The sequence below is a fragment of the Pantherophis guttatus genome, chromosome 5 (assembly GCF_059756535.1).
Source record: "Pantherophis guttatus breed Tessera chromosome 5, ASM5975653v1, whole genome shotgun sequence".
In the NCBI taxonomy this organism is placed as follows: Eukaryota; Metazoa; Chordata; class Lepidosauria; order Squamata; family Colubridae; genus Pantherophis; species Pantherophis guttatus.
In genome coordinates, this window is record NC_142067.1 from 50264937 (window position 1) to 50286084 (window position 21148).

Genomic DNA, 21148 nt, shown 5'->3' on the forward strand with positions numbered 1-21148 from the left:
TCATTTCAAATATAATTAAAATTCTATTGTTTTGTAATGAAAGCTGCTCATCTTTCATGAGTGAAAATTGCTAAAATGATGTTTCTAGCAAAATATTGTCTGAAATTCATAACTGAATTTGCATGGTTTTGCATTATGTATATCATTAATTATCATAATTGTCTGACTGAGCAATTGATGGTACGTCAGAGAAGGCATGCATTGTTGATGTCATCAAATTCTGTGTCCTGCATCAAATTATGTTTAAAAGAGCTTACACACTAATAATCCTTTGAACACTTGGCTACATCTTTTCAGCTTCATGTATCAAAACTACAAATTCTATGAGCAACATATAAAGTAGTCCTAAACAACAACATATAAAACCTGATAGGATTTTTCAAAGAGACCAAATCTGTTGGGTTCAATCTTCTATGATTAAATACAATAGCAACCTTCATAGGAGATTAAAACCTACATGATCAAGGTTTATAGTCATGTGGAGATGTATAATCATGTACATTTTTCCTACAAATCTTCTCTACAACTTCAGAAAAATTAGAGGTGGTAAGAAGGGAGCCACAGCAGATGTTTCTTATAAACCTCTGTACATTTTTAAATTTATGAAGTAGACTAACTAGAGAAAAGAGACGGAAGAGCTTTTTTTCATGTCCCTATTAATGTGCTTTCCTTGCGTCCATAAATTGGGAGAAAAATGTATCAACCTAAAATGTGGTGCCCTCACAAATTATCTTTACCACACCTCAGCAGTGCTGCCCTTACAGAGTTTCAATACAGTAATTTCAGATAGGAAATGGAGAACTCCTGCTATCCTTTCCTGTCTCACCCAGTAGGAAAACCAACAAAAAATTGCTGTCCTGAATCTGTTATAGGGAAAGACTGAGGTGTCAAGCCTTGCTTTTTAAATAAATACTAATAATAATATTTAAATATCATCATTATCATGAAGTACAGATGACTAGGCTCAAATTATCCTACTTCGTGCACATTATTTGAAGACTTAGTTCTATTGCTGGGAAAGGTGGAAGGAAAGAGAAGAGAAAGCAGCAAGGTGAATGGACTCTGCAATCGAGACAATGGGTACCCCCAAATTAAGGGACAGATTATCCCTCTAAACAGTTGCTATGAGTCAACACTGACAATTTTTAAAAAATTTTTTAAAAATATAAACTTTATTAAAACGCATATAAAACACATATAAAAACATTTACACAACAAACAACGTATAAGTAAATTAAACTTTTGAAGCATTTGTTTCGTATTAGTTTTCCAATTAATAGTTGTAGTTATTCCCCTTAATCTTACTCTAATAATTTTCTTTTCCATTCCCCCCCTTATTTTCATCCCCTAAGAATTCCCCCCTTATTAATATATACAGTACATAATGAGATTATATCTTTCTCTTTAAATTTCCCTCTATAAATTTATCCGCCCGTGGGGAGTTAGTTGTATACATATTTACATTTCTATTCTATCTTTCTTCTAATTGTATTTCTTCAATAGTGACGTTATACCATTGGTACCATTTATCCCATATTTTATAGTACTCTGTCTCTTCTTTTTCCTTTAGCTCTTTTGTTAACCTATCCATTTCAGTGCATTGAATAATTTTATCCATTACTTCTTCTTTTGTTGGGGTCTTTTCCTGTTTCTAATTTTTAGCATAGGTTATCCGCGCTGCAGTTAGAATATGTATCAACAAATATTTAATATCTTTAGGATATGTTTTTGTAAATATTCCCAACAAAAAGGTTTCTGGCTTCTTATCTATTTGGAGATTAGTAAATTGTTTCAGCCATTTCTTGATATTGGACCAAAATTTCTTTGCCGCTGGGCACGTCCACCATAGATGATAAAAAGTACCTTGTGAGTTTTTACATTTCCAACATAGTGGACTGTTTTTCGAATGGATTTTAGCCAACCTTGTGGGTGACATATGCCACCTGTAAAACATCTTCAGCTGATTTTCCTTGTATGCCACCGCTAATGTTACTTTCCTATTCAATTGCCAAAGCTCTTCCCATTTCTCCAAATCTATTGCATATTTAAAATTTTGCATCCATTTAATCATTGTATTCTTAACTGTTTCCTCCTCCATCTTATACCTCAACAAGAATTTATAGATTTTACTAATCAATTTCTCTTCTGAGTCTAATATAATTTTGTCTAATTCTTGTTTTTCTTTGTAGATTTCGTATGTTTTTATATATTCCTTATGTTTGGATTGAATCTGTGAGAAGGACCACCAATCAATTTCTCTATTTAGGTCTGCTTCCAATTGTTGTTTAGTTTTCAGTTTCCCTTGATAGTCAATTAAGTCTTTGTATCTAATTATATTTTTAGGTTCTGTTAAATTTGGGTGTCTTATCGCTTCTGATGGTGAGAGCCAGATCAGTATTTTTGTGTACTGTTGCTTTTTAATTTTGAGCCAGATTAATAATAATGGATTCCTAATTGTATGTCTCTTAAAATAGATATGTGTTTTATATTTTTCATCCCATAGAAAGGATTGCCAGCCCACTTGTAGGTCATGTCCTTCAATTGTTAGTACTCTGTTGTTTTCCAGCTCCATCCAGTCTTTAACCCATAATAGCGCCGCCGCATGATAGTAGAGTTCCCAATCTGGGAGTGCTGTTCCTCCCTTCTCCTTAGTGTCCTGGAGTAATTTAAGTTTTATTCGTGGGCGTTTCCCCTGCCAAATGAATTTAGAAGTCATCTTATTTAAAGTTTCGAAGAAGTTTTTCTCTAATTTTATTGGGGCAACCTGAAACAGATACAGCAACTTTGGTAAGATATTCATTTTTATAGTGGAGATTCTTCCCAGTAATGATATCTGTGGGTTTTTCCAATTATCCAGATCTTTTTTTATCTGTGTTATTAATTTATCATAGTTATTTTCTTTTATTGACGAGGTTCTTGGTGACAGCCAGATCCCTAAATATTTTATTTTCTTCGTTATTTGGATTTGTATACTGCTCTCCAGTTCTGTCTCCTGAGTTTTCGTAAGGTTTTTAACTATTAGTTTCGATTTATTTCTATTTATTTTTAGGCCAGCCAACTCTCCAAATTCTTCTATTTTCTTAAACAATTTTGGTGCTACTTCCAATGGCTCTTCAGTTATAAATACAAGGTTATCGGCAAAAGCCTGAACCTTGTATTCCTCTCGTCTTATTTTTAACCCCTTAACTTCTTGGTCTTCTCTGATTTTTTTTAGCAAGATCTCCAATGTTAAAATATACAATAGTGGAGAAAGTGGACAGCTCTGCTTAACCCCTTTTGTTATATCGAATTGGTCTGTCATGTCGTCATTTAGTATTACTTTTGCTGTTTGCTTTGTGTATATTTGTCCTATAATTTTTTCAAGGTTTGATCCAAATTGCATAGTCTCTAATTGCCCTTTTAAAAATTTCCAATTTAAGTTGTCGAATGCTTTTTGGGCATCTAGGAAAATCAGCGAAGCTTGTTTCTCCGGGTGTGCTTCATAGTACTCGAGTGCATTTATTATTACTCTCATATTGTTCTTGATTTGATGGCCCAGCAGAAATCCATTTTGGTCCCGATGAATATAATCATTCAGTACTTTTTTTTATTCTTTCCGCTATAATTATTGCAAATACTTTATAATCCGTGTTCAGTAGAGATATTGGTCTATAGTTTTGAATTAATTGGTGGTCAGTGTCATCTTTGGGCATAATTGTAATTATTGCTTCCGTCCAGGATAGTGGATTTTTGTCTCCTCTAGTGCTTCATTGTATAACTCCAACATGGTCTCTCCTATTATTTCTTGTACCATTTTATATAATTCCACCGGAAGGCCATCTGGGCCCGGCGTTTTGTTGTTTTTTTGCTTTTTCAATGCAGCATCCAATTCCATCTCAGTTACTGGCCTGTTTAACATTTCTCTTTGTTCATCTGTAATTACAGGTATGTCTGACCTTTTTATATATTGTTTTATCTTTTTGTCTTCTATTTCTTCTTGTCTGTACAGATTTGCATAGAACGTCCGAATAATTTCTTTTTTCGCTTTCCTACTATAGTGGATTTCCCCATTTGCATCTTTAAGATGATATATCATTCTTTTGTCTCTGTCTTTTTTCAGTCTGTAGGCCAGCCATCTACCTGGTTTGTTCGCCAACTCGAAGTAATTTTGTTTGGCCATTTTTATTTTCTGCGCTAGTTCTTTTTGGTTCATCAAATTTATGTTATGTTTAGCTAGCTTCCATTCTTCTTTTATTTTTTTATTATGGGGATATTGTTGAAGTTTATATTCTATATTTTTGAGTTCCTCCTGTAGTTTATCTAGGTGTTGTTTCCTTTCTCTATGTATCCCTATGTATCCAATAGTCAGGCCCCTTATATATGCTTTTGCTGTATCCCAAGTATTCTGTAGAGAGGTATCTTCTTTTTTATTTATTTTAAAGAATAATTCTAATTCCTTTTCTAACATATGTTTAAATTCCTTTTGTTTACAAATTCTTTGATTCATCATCCATCTCCTAAATGTTTTTTCTCCTTTCCACCTTACAAGAATTGGATTATGATTAACACTGACAATTTTTTTTTATTATGTACTGTGTGCTTGTTCTGAAGGGACTGCTGATATCCTGGGAGTCATACTGAACTATAAAATAATTACTGTAATTAAATCAGTACATTTCTTTTAGAGAAATAGAAGAGGGATACACTCATGTCAACCAACTCCCCTCAGAATTGTCTGGGCAATGAGAAGAGCAATTTGAAATACAAAGCACTCAAGCTTGAGACAGAATCTCTGAGTATTTCTGCTTTCTCTCTGTCCAGTTTTCCATGAGAATAAATTTTAGTCAGAGATACAGCTTTTTTCCCTTCCATGCACCATTCTACGTGTGTGTGTGTGTGTTACCATCTCTCCAGCACATGCAACATTATATGCTGTATATACACAACACAAACACCAAATAGCAGATAATAGATCTATTGTTCTGTGAGTTTGATATTCCAGTATAAGAATGGAATACAATCTCTCACAAGTGTCTGACAATCAGCTGGAGTAGGAACATTCCCACAGCAGATCTGCATGACCAACTAAAGCTAAGCAAATCATTGTCCTTGACTGTGTCATCTCAAGTTCACCCCTGAGGTGTCTTTGATTGTCAGCTTGGAAAGTTTTGTCTTGGGAGAAGATAGAAAACACCACTTCCAAACTAGAACCAAAGATAGTTGAAGGTTGCCTCAATAACAGGCTGGTTATGAGACGAAAGTGGCATCACAAAGATATATCCTTAAAATGATTAATAAAATACCTTTCAGTCACAAGAGACAGCATATGCGAATAAGCCCTAAATCCAATCGATATTCCATTTAATTGTGTTCCACTCATAAATGGAATATATTCTTTGCTACATTTTTGCTGAAAGGATAGCTTACTGGGCAAGTTCTGTGACATAACCATAAAAATCCATAAGTAGATCACAATCCTGATTCATTAATTAGAATACTTAATAATTTATTTTAAAAAATGATAGTTTCTAGATGCTTCTCCTGAAAGTCTGTCTTTAGCCATGCTACAAAACTGTCCACAGATTATGAAGAGAACTTTATAAGCTGTGCTAATGTTAGAGCATTTTCAATCATTTCCAATCATTTCCATTGGTAGGGTAAGGCATGTTTTAAAATAATATTTTTCATTATACCTATTGAATCCACTCTAGGATTTCCACATAGGTCTTGTTGGATTTTTCATTTTTCTGATAGTACTAATAACACTGATTTGGGGAAATTATGTTATTCAAATTAATAACAAAATATTTTTATAGAAAAGTGAAAGTTTCCTGTCTGCTTTTCTTGGGGTAGTCTGAATCTAGAGAAAGGTCTTACAGGACACAAAGTGTTAAGCAACCCAGTGCCATGCTTTTTTTAATGCACAATTCCCAGTTCCCCTTATCATTTATCATGAGATTGATCTAAAAGACATTGAGAACATCAGGTTACTTGTCCCTGGGATTTAGATGCTGTTAATACTGAATAGTTGTTGCTTTATACTATTTTATGGAATGGCTATTTGAAAAACACTAACTTCTTGAATTGTTGTCATAAAAAAAGAGGTCTGCAAATGTGTCGCATAACACAATTTATGTTACAAGTCATTTTTGAGGTTAAGCGGGAACATCTTTCTTGAGAAGCAACTACTAAAATTTCACTGAACAAATTAGTCCAAGAACATGGCATGTCAGTGGGACCATAAATAATTCTGTGTGTAGAATAACATTATAAAATGACTATATTTGTTGACATTCTGAACAGTTTCTTTATAATCTTTTGTTGACCTTGACTGAACTGTCTGGAAGATTTCATTCTAAACAGTTAGCATTGTGTTTATTTGTTCCATCTTTTGATCTTTTTATGAATTTACATTGATTGTTTATAGGCCTTCCTGAATAATATTAGTATTTGGCCACTGAAGGAAGCCAGGAACCATCCATTAAGTGTGGTACCATTGACATCTTTCTGTCACATATTTAGATATGTGGTAATGGTGAAAAACAATGAAAGCTAAAGTATAATTGCGTAAAATGCCTTGAAATGGCCATTGGATGTGAGATGGGAATATTACAGTCTCTACAACGCTATATTTTATCTTGTTAATTTTTAAGGAGGCTAATCCCTTTATTTTCTCTACATCAAAACTCAGCTTTCAACTGGGAGAGGCATACTGTGACAAAATGCATTTTCATATACAGTACTGCATGACAAACAACCCCGACATGAATTTGAACAAGGCCATAAGCAACAAATTTCATGTACAACTGCAAATGAACAAAAACAAAAAATGATAGGAATGACAGTACAAATATCGTAAGTAGATTCTTGGAAGTATAATTATCTCTAGGGTATGTAAATTTTTAAGACAAATGGTTGTCAGATCTCTTTGTTCCATACCATTTACTGAAATGGTACAGGTGTTCCTGCCTGAGCAGGGGGTTGGACTAAAAGATCTCCAAAGTCCCTTCCATCTCTATTATTCAGTTATTCTGTTAAATGCTTTAGCTCTAGAAAGTTAACATCAACCAGACACTTTTTTAGGTCAAGTAATACTTTCAATATTCCTAGTGATTGCTTCTTCTAAGTCTATTTTATAATTGTTTAGAATTCCAGATGAACCAGTGCTGTTTATTTCAATTATATTATATCCTTTACCTAGCTTGCCCTAAACATTATATTACGGTAATAATAAATCCATATAGAAAAAGAGTTTCCTTTCATCAAAATTTCTGATTAACTTTTTGTGACTACAGAAGAATAAGGTAGTACAACCTAAACAGAACAATTGTTTACCTTAGATCTGCAGGAATAAGTATCTATTCAATAAGCCAGTTTACTAATAAGAATGCTTAAGTTCTTTATAGATAGAACATACACTTTTAAAAAAGCTTTCTATACAGATAGAAGCTTCTCAGTTGCCACTGCAGCTAGTTCCTAGAAGAGATATTGTCAGAAAGGTATGCTTCTGTGTACCTTTATTTGCTTTCAGTTCCCTAATAATTGACCCCAAATGCATGCATATGCACACAGCTTTAATCCCCAACTGAATATCTGAATCAGGGGAAAATCTGGAATTACTTGTAGGGTATTTTGGTTTCTAATGCAGCTGTTACAAGTGTTGTATTTGGCAAGGGAACAAAAAAAAAAGGCGCTGCATACCAATTTCGTGAGCCACTGTAAAAGCCGCATGGAGGCCGTCATCTTCAATCACTGCACAGCTGCGCTCAGGAGAGCATATGGTTCCAACGTCAGCCATTCCCAGAGTATCACATGAATGATGCCCACATAAATCCTACAAGGAAGGGAAGGGAAAGAAAGCATTTGAAGCATAGTTTGCACCCACAGGGTCTGACAGCTTTGAGCTGCAGTCTGATTACCAACTGTAAAGCCAAATCAGGATTATAGCCAAGATAAGGACAAAGACATCAATAGCTATGGCATCCTGTCCAAAGATGGGGTCCTGCAAATGTGTTACAACTGCAATTCCTAGTTAGCAATCCTAGCAAGAAATCAAGAGAAACGCTACTTCGATGGTCTAGACAGGACCACAAAGTCCTAACTGTTGGTTGCTAAAATCAAATTAAAACTGTCCATTTATTGCAAATAGTTATGCCACTCCTTGGATTAGTTGCCTTCATTTATGAAATTATTGTTTTAAGAAATAAATGTCCCTAATAAACTATAGCATTTGCAGTGGGCTATTACATAGAAAACTAATTTCTATGTATGCAATGCTAGACCATTAAAAGTATTACAATGTATTTTTGATGCAATGATGATTGCTGATGAAAGTCAGTATTGGTAACTTTATACATTGTAAACTCTCCTGAACCTTTCCTATGGATAACCTCCAACTTTGAGCCCTACATTTACAGACCGCATTCAAGGTATGGAAGAGAAAACTTTCTGTTGGGATATTTCCCTTCTTTCCTTCTAACTTCTTCTAACTGGCTAACCTCAGGTCTGGTAAGGTGAATGACATCATTCTGTTTAAAGATTATTATAGCTGGAAGGCCGAAGTTCAGTATGATTTAGAACATGATTGCAATACAGTCACTGAACTCACTGTAGTGTCAACTTACATGATAAGGAATTGATGAGGTAACTAAATCATTAAGAATATTGGAAGGTGGGGGGTGCCTCTGAGTCAGTCTTCAATTCTGCATGAATGAATCCCTGTCATTGCTCTTTTCCTCAGGCCAAAAGAGTTATCGTTGGCCCAATCACTTAACTGGCTTTGTGCCTAAAGCAAGCTTCACAATCTCTTGGTTTTTAGCTTGGCACCTTAACTACTCCATCAATTTCCATATGATCAATTTCCATATAATAATAAAATAGGAGGAAAAGGAGAATATAATTTTCTTTGGTGGACAAGCCATAAATGATGCATATATTAATAACTTAAGCATTTATCTACAGTGATCCTATCATATGCTAGTACTTTTAATTGTATGTTCCATTGTGTCTTTTTCCCACTTCCATATGGAAAATTAGCAATTATAAGTAAGAATACAATAAATGGACACTAAATGGCAATTCTGAACATGCAATGTTATTATAAAGACATTAGGAGCCATTATGCAATGATTAATTGTATTATTTGTGTGTTCTACAAAAGTAAGGACTAATTATTTATGAATAGTTAAATAACAGTGTAAGTGTGTTTAACTGTACTAGAAATATAAATATATATGAAATTTAGTTGAAATTTTCTAATCTACAGTCATATACTGTAGCATTTGCTGTCTAGCAGTCTTGGAGATATGAAAAGTCTGTTTAGGGCTGGGGGAGAATTTATTTAATCAAATATATAATAAAGCAATTACACTTTGTGGACATCTGTGTTAGCAGAATTGTTCATTTTATTTTTGCTGCTTCAAAGTGAGCATCTATTCATGAAATATACTTGTTGACTTGTGGGTATCTTTTCTGGCATGGTGGGGAAATGGTCCCTGTTGATATGATATTCTCAGCCAAGGAAAACATTCTGGAAAGATGGCAGATGGATAAAGCTTAGGTACTAAGAACAGAGATGAACCCTTTCTGGCACAATTGGTATTATGCAATTATTTAGCCAACATGAGAATTTCTCCCGCTGTACACTTCCCCAAATGTGAATGGAAAAATGTACATATGTACTGTAATATAAGCAAAGGAATATGATCAAAGGAAAACATTAAAGGAAAAGCATTTTGAATAGTTGTGAAATTAATTTCATTTTAAAGATAAACAATAATAAAATTATGCATTCCTTATAATTAACTTTTCCACTCTGTATTTGTTTAACAATCTTGTGAAGCAATAAGTGCTTTCTTACTCTGATTTCTTATTCAAAATAAGGATCTGGTTAAAAAACAATTTAGGGACAACCCGAACCCCTGATTTTTGTACTAATATAGCACAGCATATCATTAGATATCCTTATTAACTTAATGAATCTTTGAAAAGGGAAGTATAGCCTATGTAGAATCAATGATGCTTGCTTTTAGATGATATACAAGAAAATGTAATCCAAGAATAATGTACATGCAGATGAAAAAGTCAAGAAGATACCTTCAATATATCTAGAAGAATATCTATTTTTTAAAAAGTATTAGCATACTTCAGTCTTTTTGAACGAGGCACATTGTATTTAAGAAATGCTATAATTTTCCCCATTAAATTTGAACTGGCAACCAGTTATTCTGAAATGGAAGTAAATAATTTTGATTTTTTTTGTGTGTGTGTGATTACATGATAGGATGACAGGTAGGTGAAAGAGTGCACAGGCTTATGAGCTCGGTTAATTACTATCATGCTAAAACATGGTCTTCCAAAAGATCAAGATGTTGCCCCTGGATACATATGGATTAACATAATTGTTCTTCCTTCTTCTCTATCATTAAGTACTGAACATGAAATAATCTGGATAAGATTCATTCTACAGTCCTATAAAAGGTATAATGGAGGAACAAATGCATCAAAGACTGCTCACCATTCCTCATATGTTGAATTCTGTGGTGCTCTAATCATTCTGTGGTACTATTAATTACAGTAAGTATATATTCCATACACAGTCTATGTAGGTAGGCATACATGTTTCATCATCATCATCTTTTTTGCCATTATCTATCCTCTGCAGGATAAAAGCCTTTTCTATATGTCTGTTCCACATTACATGCTGATGTCGTCAATCCATCTTGTTTTAGGTCTCTTTCATGGACACTTTTTCTCAAGTGGGATCCATTCTATGACTGCCTTGGTCCACCTGCCATCAGTTCCTCTTGTTGTATCATCAGCCCATTTCCATTTCAATTCTTTTACTGTGTTTCCCCGAAAATAAGAGCCTGACTTACATTTTTTGAACCCCAAAATAAGGGCTTGGCCTTATTATCAGAGGGATCTTATTATTTTGGGGGTGCAGGAGGTGGCGAGCGTGGCCATCTCATGATTGCTGCTGTGTTGTGCTGCTGTGGCAGCGCAACACAGCTGCTTGTCACCTGTTTGCTGGGGCAACCAAAGGTGGGAATCTCCCTGGCATTCTTGGCACTCATCCGCTTCCCATCCATCCTCCATCCATCCCCCTTGCCTGCAAATTCCCACCCCGCTCCCGCCTCTCCGCCAGGCAACCCCTGGCAGCCCCAGATGCCCAAAGCTTGCGCCCACCCAGTTCCCTTTTCCACAGCACCCGGCTCTTTATCGAGGGGAGTGTCATGTGGGGCAGGGGAGAAGCAAGACGCATGGAGCGAGATGGGGCTCGCTCCTCTTGCCATCTCTCCTCCCCCCTCGTCGGGGGCTGGGGAGACGCGAGATGCACGTCTTACCTGCCTTGCAGCTTCGTCACATGTCTTGCCATTGTCTGCAGGCAAACATGTTGTAGGATTAAAAAAAACCTTCTCGTGAATTCAATCAACTTCTCAAACTCGCGAGGTTTTTTTTACCCTACAACATGATTGCTGGCAATGACGAGACACGCAACATAGCTGCAAGGCAGGTAAGACATATCTCACGTGTCCCAGCCCCATCCCTCCCCACCTGCCATCTCCAAATTGCATCCAATTTGGGCAGGAGCAGGAAGCCCTGCTATGCCTGGAGAGAGGCGGAGACAGCAAGAGGAGCGAGCCCTGTCTCACTCCACACGTCTCGCTCCTTTCCCACCCCACCTGCCACCCCCCTCGATAAAAAGCCAGGCACTGTGGAAAAGGGAGCCAAGTGGGTGTGGGCTTTGGGCATCTGGGGCTGCCGGGGGTTGCCCGGCAGAGAGGCGGGAGCAGGGTGGCAGTTTGCAAATGATTGCTTCCCCTTTGCCTTCTCTCCCAAAAGTGCTCCACAGGCCCAACCACTTCTGCAGCAGGAGACTCATGCCTCACACTGTACTTCTGAAGGGTACTGTAGCAGCAGCTATCCACAATTTTTTAACCCTTATTTCGTCCCGACCCATGTGGCCCAGTACGATTGGGACAAAATAAGGGTAAAAACATTGTGGATAGCTGCTGCTACTCTAATCCATGTGCAGTTCTTTCTTTCTTGTCTTGTAATGCCGAGCATGTATCTTTTAAACATAACTTGGTTCTTCTTCAGGTTTATTTTTAAGTCAAATGGTTCTCCTGCTTACATATTTAAGCACCATATACATCTACAGTATGTGTGTTTGTATATATACTGTACAATCTATTTAATTTAAGATCACAGATTTAATTTAAGATCACAGATCTTTGTGAGCAGAGCTTATTTTTTGTGTTTCTAAAGAAGTATGTTATATGAGTGTGCAAGGTATTTCTTGCCACTAAAGTGAATGGGTGAATGCATCATTATTCACAGGGTATGTTTGAGAGTCAATCTGCAATATGTTCAAGAATGGCTTATGATAGTAAATGTGGCAAAACTCCGATTAAAAGCAGCACCTGTGAAAACAGTTCAGATGCTCTCTAGGAGTCATTCCAATCATGCCAATTCCATTCTTTATAGAGTATGTGGTTAAGTAAGTGCCTTTTCAATAATGTTGTTTTTATAAGAAACCAGCCAGGAAATCCATCAGCAGGTTGCCTTATTTCTTCAAATCCTAGATTATCCCGTTTCATTCAAAGATTCGTTTTACTAATTTACCACTTCCGTGAAAATTACATACACCAACAGAGGACATTGTTAATATCATGTACAGTAGTGATACTTAGCTACCTGTGTGTAACCTCTTATTGAATTTTTATTTTGCAAAATGTATACAGAAATTTTGAGACTCTGTTTTTTAATTACTGTTATACTATAGTTGTCCATATCTTTCCACATCTGCATTTGTTCAACTTCATTCAAGAAAGTTGCTAGATTTGGAATACTATACTGCTGAGTTTAGGAAGAAGTCAATGTCTGAATCTCATTAGGAAGACTGGATAATCTATTTTAATTAAAATTAAATTTAATTACATTTAATTATTTTTTTGTTGTTGCCCTGTTTGTTATGTCCAAGTCTTTAAAAATTTATGTGACTGCTTGTTCAATGCAACTCCCTTTGACCTTTACATAGTTGCCTATGGGATTATCCAATGGGACTGCTTCATTGACAGAAATGTTCTAATAGGCTTTTACTAAGTGGGAAAGTATAATTATTTATTTTACTTTGTCTTTTCCCCATTTTACAAGTCTGCTGATCAACTGGAAAAATCAGGTTATCTGAGCAGACCAGATATACACATAAAATACCTGTGGCACCTATTATAACACCATAATCTGTTCGTAAAATCAGGCATCCAACATTTCCACAAAAAAGATAAACTATGTTTATTAATGTGATACTACATATTATTAATTATTGTAATATGGAATTATTGGGATGTAATGATCACACTTATGCTATCTACATTAGACATATAAACTGCCTGGCTCATGTGTTTATTTCCATTTTTTCCCCTTACAAATAGTAGTCTTGAACAGAATCAAATAAACAATTAAATGCTTACTATGGTGATTGGCACCTGCTAATAATACAGATTAAGGACAAAAGCAGAGAATTTATTGTAATTCATTGTGAGCATTTTTACATTGCTGCTGGCTCTTCTCCCAAATGCCTCAAAAGCAATTTGAAGAAATATCACAATCGGCTTCCCTTCTGTCAAAATTAATGAGCAAACACTGCTGACCTTCCACAACAAGCAAGCAAGCTCCCATATTCACTCCATCAAAAGATAAAGGGTTTGCTTTTACTGATCCCAGTGTGTCCTTACTTCACTTTGTTTGCGTTTGTCTGGTCATATGCACACACAAAAATAGTTTCTGTGAGAAAGAATTAAAAAAAAATCAAGATGTCCCTTGAAGTCTGAAAACCTCAGACTTAGAAATCAGGAAACATGGTGCGGCATAGGTTTCATATTGCCCTGAAATAAATTGGCTCAGCTCTCAAATAGCCAACCTTGAAATACCACAGAGATTTACAGCTCTTCAGATTGCAGCAAATATCATATGTAGAAGTCTTTTACTCTTAGCTCTCAAAGAAGTATAATTGGGAGTATTTCTTTCATTTATTTATTTACAACTGGCCTATTCCAAAGTGTTGGTTGTAAATGTGCTGTCTGATTGTTGGAAAGCAAGTAGCCAGTATAGAGATGACCCAGTAAGGATCTGGATTCTTGTGGGATTTAAGACTTTGCTTCCTATAATAGATTTTTCATACAAATGGAAGAATAAAATGTGGAAAGATGCAGCCCTGGACTTCAGTGGGGAAAGATTGGATGAATAATAGATGTACCATTTAGTTCCAGACTGAGAACCAAAATGTCATCTTACTTTCAGTAATTATCCTCTTCTTGATAGCTACTGAAAGCAGAAAAAGATGACATTTTAATTGTCACATTGTAATAATTTAACCAACAAAGGCTGATTTTTTTTTCATTTTTAATGCACCATCCTGATACTGAAAGAATACTGTAAATAGATCAAATAACTAATCAACCTGTAGCTCTAGATAAAGTTACAAGACTTTAAACCATAGTGATAGGAATGATTTTTTAAAACAATAATAGATAAAACTTAAATATTTAGTGAACTGGTTGATTATGAGAAGTTCATAAGAATGAGAGAAGCTCTTCAGCTATATCTAGGCAATGATATTAAGAATCAGTATCAGTGCAAAATGTGGTACAAGTGGTATCTGGCCCCGTCGAGATTGGCAAAGATGTATCCCAACCTCAGCCCAATCTGCTGGAAATGTAAACAGGTACATGGGACTTTCTTCCATGTCTGGTGGCTTTGCCCAAAAACAAAAAAATATTGGTAAAAAATTAAAATTTGGCTAATGGAAATACTGGCAGAAGAAATAGAACTTAAGCCAGAAATTTTTTTATTGGGTATGATTAGAGAAAATATTAGGAAAGAATTAAAATATTTAATATTGCATATAATTACGGCAGCCAGGCTGGCATTCACTCAGCTTTGGAAAATGGACCAAATTCCAACAGAACAATTAGTAATTCAAAAAATTACAATTGCGTTGAAATGGACAGGCTAACACTGGAATTAAAGGATAAGGTAGACTCGAAATATTATATGGTATGGAACAAATGGTATGTATGGATAAATCAAAAACAAAGTTTGTAAGATAACAAAATTAACAACTAGACACCATCAATAACGTATATGTATATTGATATATATATATATTGTAGTTTGTATTATTATATTGTGTGTATTTTCTATTTTTCTTTTTTTCCTTTGTTTTTTTTTTGCTTCTTTTCTTTCTGTGTGTCTCTCCCTTTTTTGTCTTTCTTTTTCTCTTCTGTTCTTATTGTTCTTTTATCTTTCTTTATTTCATATTTTATAATGTATGTAGTTAATGTGATATTTTATCTTTTTATACCTAATAAAGATTGTTTTTTTAAAAAAAGAATTGTACTACTTTTGATATTGAAAATATTAAAACTTATTTATAATTTGAATCCTCCAATATTTGTATAATCTTCTTTTAACATCGTACAATTTGGCAGTCTTCATGTTATGATAACAAATTCCATTTTTCAGCTGTGTACCATATGATAAATGTGAATTATAAGAAACTAAGAATATGATACATCATAAAAGCACCCAACTTCCTGTTTGGTCAACAGCTTTGTTACCTAATTAAGTTTGTGTACACAGATTGTGATGAAACAGTTTAAAAAGATGGGGTGAAGAGGAGGATAAGAGAAAAGTACTCATTAGTAAAGAACATGAAAGCTTTTTATCTATAAAAGGAAGAAAGTTATGATACACAGCATTAAACTTTACAGAAGTGATGGAAAAACAAGGTTAAACTAAGTGGAAAGTATTATCTCTTATCAACCATCCAACAAACAGAAGTTATAGATGATGCTTTCCACAGTCTTTTTTTAAAGATACATAATAGTAAATTTTTGTGGGAATGTAATTTGTATTGTGATCCTATAATCCAGTTATCCAAGACAAATGTATGCTAGGTGAGAAAAATCTGCTAAGTGTAATCCTTCCAAAAGATCTCTGACCTGCCTTTCCGCAACTTTCTGCTTTAGAGAATGGAGGAGATAATAATAAATTCACTCATATTTATCAATGCTATTAAATAAGCTGATGTCTCTGTTTTAAGTTTAATATGTAAAACAAATGTGGAGACTTTCTTCTTACCAGGGCCCATGCTTTATTTGTTGATGATATATCAGTGGGGAGACAGGTAATCTGGCTATTAATATCAATTTAACACAAGAATGAATAATAAATCTAGTATATTTTCATTCCTTTGGGGGCAATTATGGAAGATTGAAGCCTTAAGATTTTTCATAAAAGAAGGAAAATCACACTGAGAGCTAATTTGGTGTAGTGGTTAAAGCACCAGGCTGGAAAATAGGACACTGAATTTTAGCCCTCCTTTAGACATGAAAGACAACTGGGCGACTTTGAGAAGTCACTTTCTCCAGCCCTAGAAAGGAGACAATGGCAAACCAAATCTGAAAATATTGCCAAGAAAACTGCAGGGAGTAGTGCAAGCAGTCACCAGGAGTCAATACTCAAAGATGAGAGGGAGGGAGGGAGAGAGGGAGAGGGGAAAAAAACCCATGTACTGAAAAGCTCACTTTGAACTTAAAAAAACAGGTTGTAAAAAACTCAAGACATTGAGAGTAAAAGAGTAAGTATCTTCTCATCTCAGGAGAAGATAGTTGAGCCAGTGCTCAAGAAAGGTATGATTATTTTTTTAAAAAAAGACTAAAAGTACGATCACAATTAATTCTGATAATGATTTGACAATGGTAATGAAGATAATTGGAGAAGGTCATGATGAATAGAGGTTAGTGAAGAATGCTAAAAAGAACATTTTAGATTTATTCAAAGTAACAGGAAATGAAATAATATCCCAGCCACTTGGTGAAGGTGACTAAAGGATAATATACAATAAAAAGTAGAAAGTAGATACTGAAAATTTGTTTTAATTGTTATCTAAGGTAAGAATATCTAACATAAGAATTTGAAAAAAAGAAGACTGAAGGCTACTTTACTTTGAATATGAAAAAATATAGTCAGAAAAAACCCTACTGACTTGGAAAGAGTTCAGATCTAAACTAAGTCTTAATAGGAGAGACTTTTGTTTAGCCATAACTGAGTAAGGAAGGACATTATTACATCTTTTAAAAGAGTTGCCTCTTGTCACTGCAGATTGCAGGACATGGAATAATGTTCTTAAATTCCAGGAAGGCATATATAATTGAATATTAGGAAAACTCCCTAAGAGTGAGAGCAGATGGACAGTGCAACCAATTACTTCCTGTGATTTAAATTGCTCAGTGTGTAGGAGATGATGAATTTCTCCTTATGGGATGTCTTAAAACAGACGTTGCCTTTAATCTGAATTCCTGAACAGGATTTGATAGCCAAATGGGGTTGGTTTTTTTTTCAAAATCTATGATTTTATAAAATATTTTAAGTTATAAAAACAAATAATCTGGTTAATATTTTTGTTTCTCATTCTTAGATAATGTATTTAAGGATTTGTTTTATATAACCTTTACACCAGTCACATCAATATATTCTTTTAACATTACATTATGTCATATAATATTAGCCTATAACATTAGCATATAAAGCCCTCTTGAAGGGCAGATACTCATTCAGATTTAAACTGTTCAGCATACTTGATAGTAACGTTACAAAAGAAACACTTTCCTATAGACAGCTTTGTGGTGGCATATGTATACCTGGGTTAAGATTACTATAAAAAGAAAACATTTTTATCCTATATAATCAGGGGTATATAAGGACAAGGTACTTTAACTATAAGAACAGTACCAAAGTAGCATCCTTTAATAAATAGGACATTTGATACACCATCATATAAACAATAAAATATTTACAATAATAAAGCAAAACTTGGAATTTGTTAAATATCCTAGGAACCAGATAAGGCAAGAGTTCCAACATTGCCTGTTGTGCACCTCTAGATGGAATACTGCAAGATTGTCTTTATAGCATTTCTTTTAGAACAGAAGTCAACAATTTTCTTCTAAGTCCCAGAAATATAGGCACCTGTCTCAGGTTGGCACTGGTCTCTGATGAAGAATTGGCCTTAGTCCTACCAAAGAAGATTCATGAAGGTTTGCATTGTGACCATTGTTTAAAATCAGAATGTGTCAAAAGATAAATTTTGGAGCATGTTGAATTCAAGAAAGATCAAAGAAATCATGTGCTTATTACTGTATCCTTTTTTTAAAGGAATCTATTATTTAGCAAGCATCATCTGATTCCTGACATAGCACTGCTATCTGATAGCAAGAACAATTTAAATTGACCCCATTAGCAATCTCTAAATTTTATATGTACCTTTTGCTGTCTCAAAGACACATGCCTCAACTTAATACATTACTTTGAATATATGCAAATATTAACTTTGAAATGAACAGGACGGAGAGTAATTGAAAAACAAACTGTTTAGAAGAAACACTACAGAAATTCAACAGACTCACGTTTGGGCTTAAGCGTCTAGTTGCTAAGAAACCTACTTCATGCTTTCAAAAAAGAGTTGCAAAAGTTGAATATCATCCTAATGCTGCTTCTTGTCTCATTGGAAAAAACCCCCAGCTATTTTTTAAAAAATAAGCAAGCTTGAAAAAAGAAAAAGAAAAACCTGCAGCTTTTGAGCTGTTCCTTTTGACATTTTTACCTTTAAACTCTTAGTTATGCATACATTCTGCACCATGAGCAGTGATTCATTCTCCTTCAAATACATTAGATGAGGACCTAAACATATTTCTTCATTTCCAGGCATATTTATTTATTTTTCCCTAGATAAAACAAATATAATTTTTCCAATTTAAACAAATAATTCACTGGCAAATCTGTAGTGAATTTAAAATACACGATTTGCAGCTTAAACAAACTGAGGTATCTTGGTTGAAATGAAAAGATGCTACAGTAGTTTTCTTTCATTGTGCTATGCCATCATGCAGTGTTGGTATAGCATGATGTGTAATTCATCCAGTATGGTTTGTAAATCATAATTGAGTCCTCAGTTTTATGTGTAAATCAGGCTACTGGGGTTTAATAATCAAGGCTAAACCAAATATGACCTATGAACCTAACCTATGTTATATCACCTGTATGTTGCCAGACCTGAAACAAGACATAACAATGAAGACAGAATGTACATGATGTGAATACTGTTATAACTAAATGGTATAGTAATCAAAATATATATATGAAGCAGGCACACCTTGGCAAACATCTACCTTAAAAAAGTAAGTGAAGCCAAGTTAAGTATCATGATGGGTACATATAAAATGACTCATGTTACTTGATGAACTATGCAAAATATAATGGTACCCAATTTATTTTCATATCATTTTAATAAATTGATTAATCTTCATTTTTACACCCCCAGTTTGTACAATACAATGAATGGGAAGAAAGATGTAGCCTTTACTAGTCCAGTTTACCATATTCATATTAATTCAACACAAAGTAGACATCAACTTATGCTTTTTTTGTTTTAAGAGATCATCCTTAGAACAAAAGAGCCTTGATAGTACAGTGGTTACGCACCCTGTTATTAACACAGCTGCCTGCAATTTACTGCTGGTTCGAATCTCTCCAAGGCTCAAGGTTGACTCAGCCTTCCATCCTTCTAAGGTAGGTGAAATGAGGATCCAATTTGTGGGGGTAATAAGATGACTTTGTATAAATATACAAAAGTATGAAGGCTATTGCTTAACGCATTGTAAGCCGCCCTGAGTCTCCGGAGAAGGGCGGCATATAAATCAAATTAAAAAAAAAAAAAAAGCTGCTTCTTGCTGTAGCTGGATGGGTAGTTCTCACCTTCTTGGTTTATGAAAAATGGCTGAATCCACATATCTTATTAAACAACGGTTTGCTTAATCAGGATTTATAGAAAAATTGGCTGAGGCTACATAATGTAACAAAACAAGGGAAAAACACCAAACCACCATATTATGGATTGTCACAAGATGTAAAATAGGTCATTGAGAGAAATAAAGTAAATAACAATTTGTTACCTAATTTAAGAGATTAATTTTGTCAATGGAATTTAACTGTGCATGAAATGATGTTTTTAAAACTGGAGTTAAAACCTGCAAAACATGGGGGCATTTTCCTGTCCTGAAACTTTCTGTTCAAAAGGTATTTTTATATTTACTTCAAGAACATATAGCACAAGTACAGCACGACTAGAACATCATAATATTTCAAGTATTTAGAGTAACAGAAAAAAAATACACAGCTTGGGTATTTTTTTTCTTCTTTCGCTACTCCCTCAACCAGAGTAACTCATTCCACAAACTATCCCAAGCCCTTCTTTTTCTGGCACTCTCCAGTGCTATAGCAGAGGAAGGGAGCTAATGGAAAGTTATGTGTTTTTCTGAAAGAAGGAGAAGTGGAAGAACACTCCAAACAAGACATTTGAAGCAAAAACTCAGTTTTTCTTAGAAGATGTTCTGTTATACAAACAGTGCCACATGCTCCACACCAGAGCCATGCCCCCAAACTGGTTTAGCCAATCTTTCCAAAACAACATTCAGAACTCATTCCAAAAGTAGCAGGAATAAGACTTGGCAGACTGGGAGACCGGTTTCTATCTTGTGGATAGTGAGGTACTGCAACCCCACCCTTCACCTAACCTGGTGCACTATTCTGCGGCTTGTGTTTACATGTGGTTTGAATTTATGTTCTTCTCTCCTGAGCCACACATGTTGTGCCTCACCAATTTTATTACTACTTTCCCTCCATGATGAAAATGCCCTGTTAAGTCACCAGCAACTATGCAAGAAGGCTGTAAGCTTCCTAAAACTGTATCACACTATTTGTTCCTACTTAATATCAACAGATACAACTCTGGATCTGATTCAAAGAAGCTCAGAATCATTTTGCTTGCTTACATCACATTTATATAATAATAACTTTAAAGCACTTAAGAGGGAAAAAGAATATTAATGCAATCTGATGGATTACTTATTTTTCTATTCATATCTTATTTCACTGAGCACATTTTTAAAAAATATTTCAGCAACCTTCAGCAATAGCTCATGGAAATGTACCTGGTTAAGTTAGAACTCTAAGAGAAATTTAATGTATCAGACTTAAGTGCCAACTTTAAAATGGAAAACATTCTATGGCTTACAGAATTGTTCCAGAAGCTGAATTAGCAAAA

The 21148-nt window shown here is 34.7% G+C and overlaps 1 protein-coding gene across 2 annotated transcripts in view; it reads right to left on the bottom strand.

The window, feature by feature from the left end:
- The window catches only part of ADAMTS5 (ADAM metallopeptidase with thrombospondin type 1 motif 5), a 51323-nt gene that overhangs the window by 26883 nt on the left and 3292 nt on the right, over positions 1-21148 (bottom strand). For both annotated transcript variants that reach the window (XM_060686379.2, XM_034428438.3), the window contains exon 2: positions 7681-7813. In XM_060686379.2, the coding sequence (XP_060542362.2) occupies positions 7681-7813 (133 nt within the window). The remainder of the gene's footprint in view (positions 1-7680; positions 7814-21148) is intronic.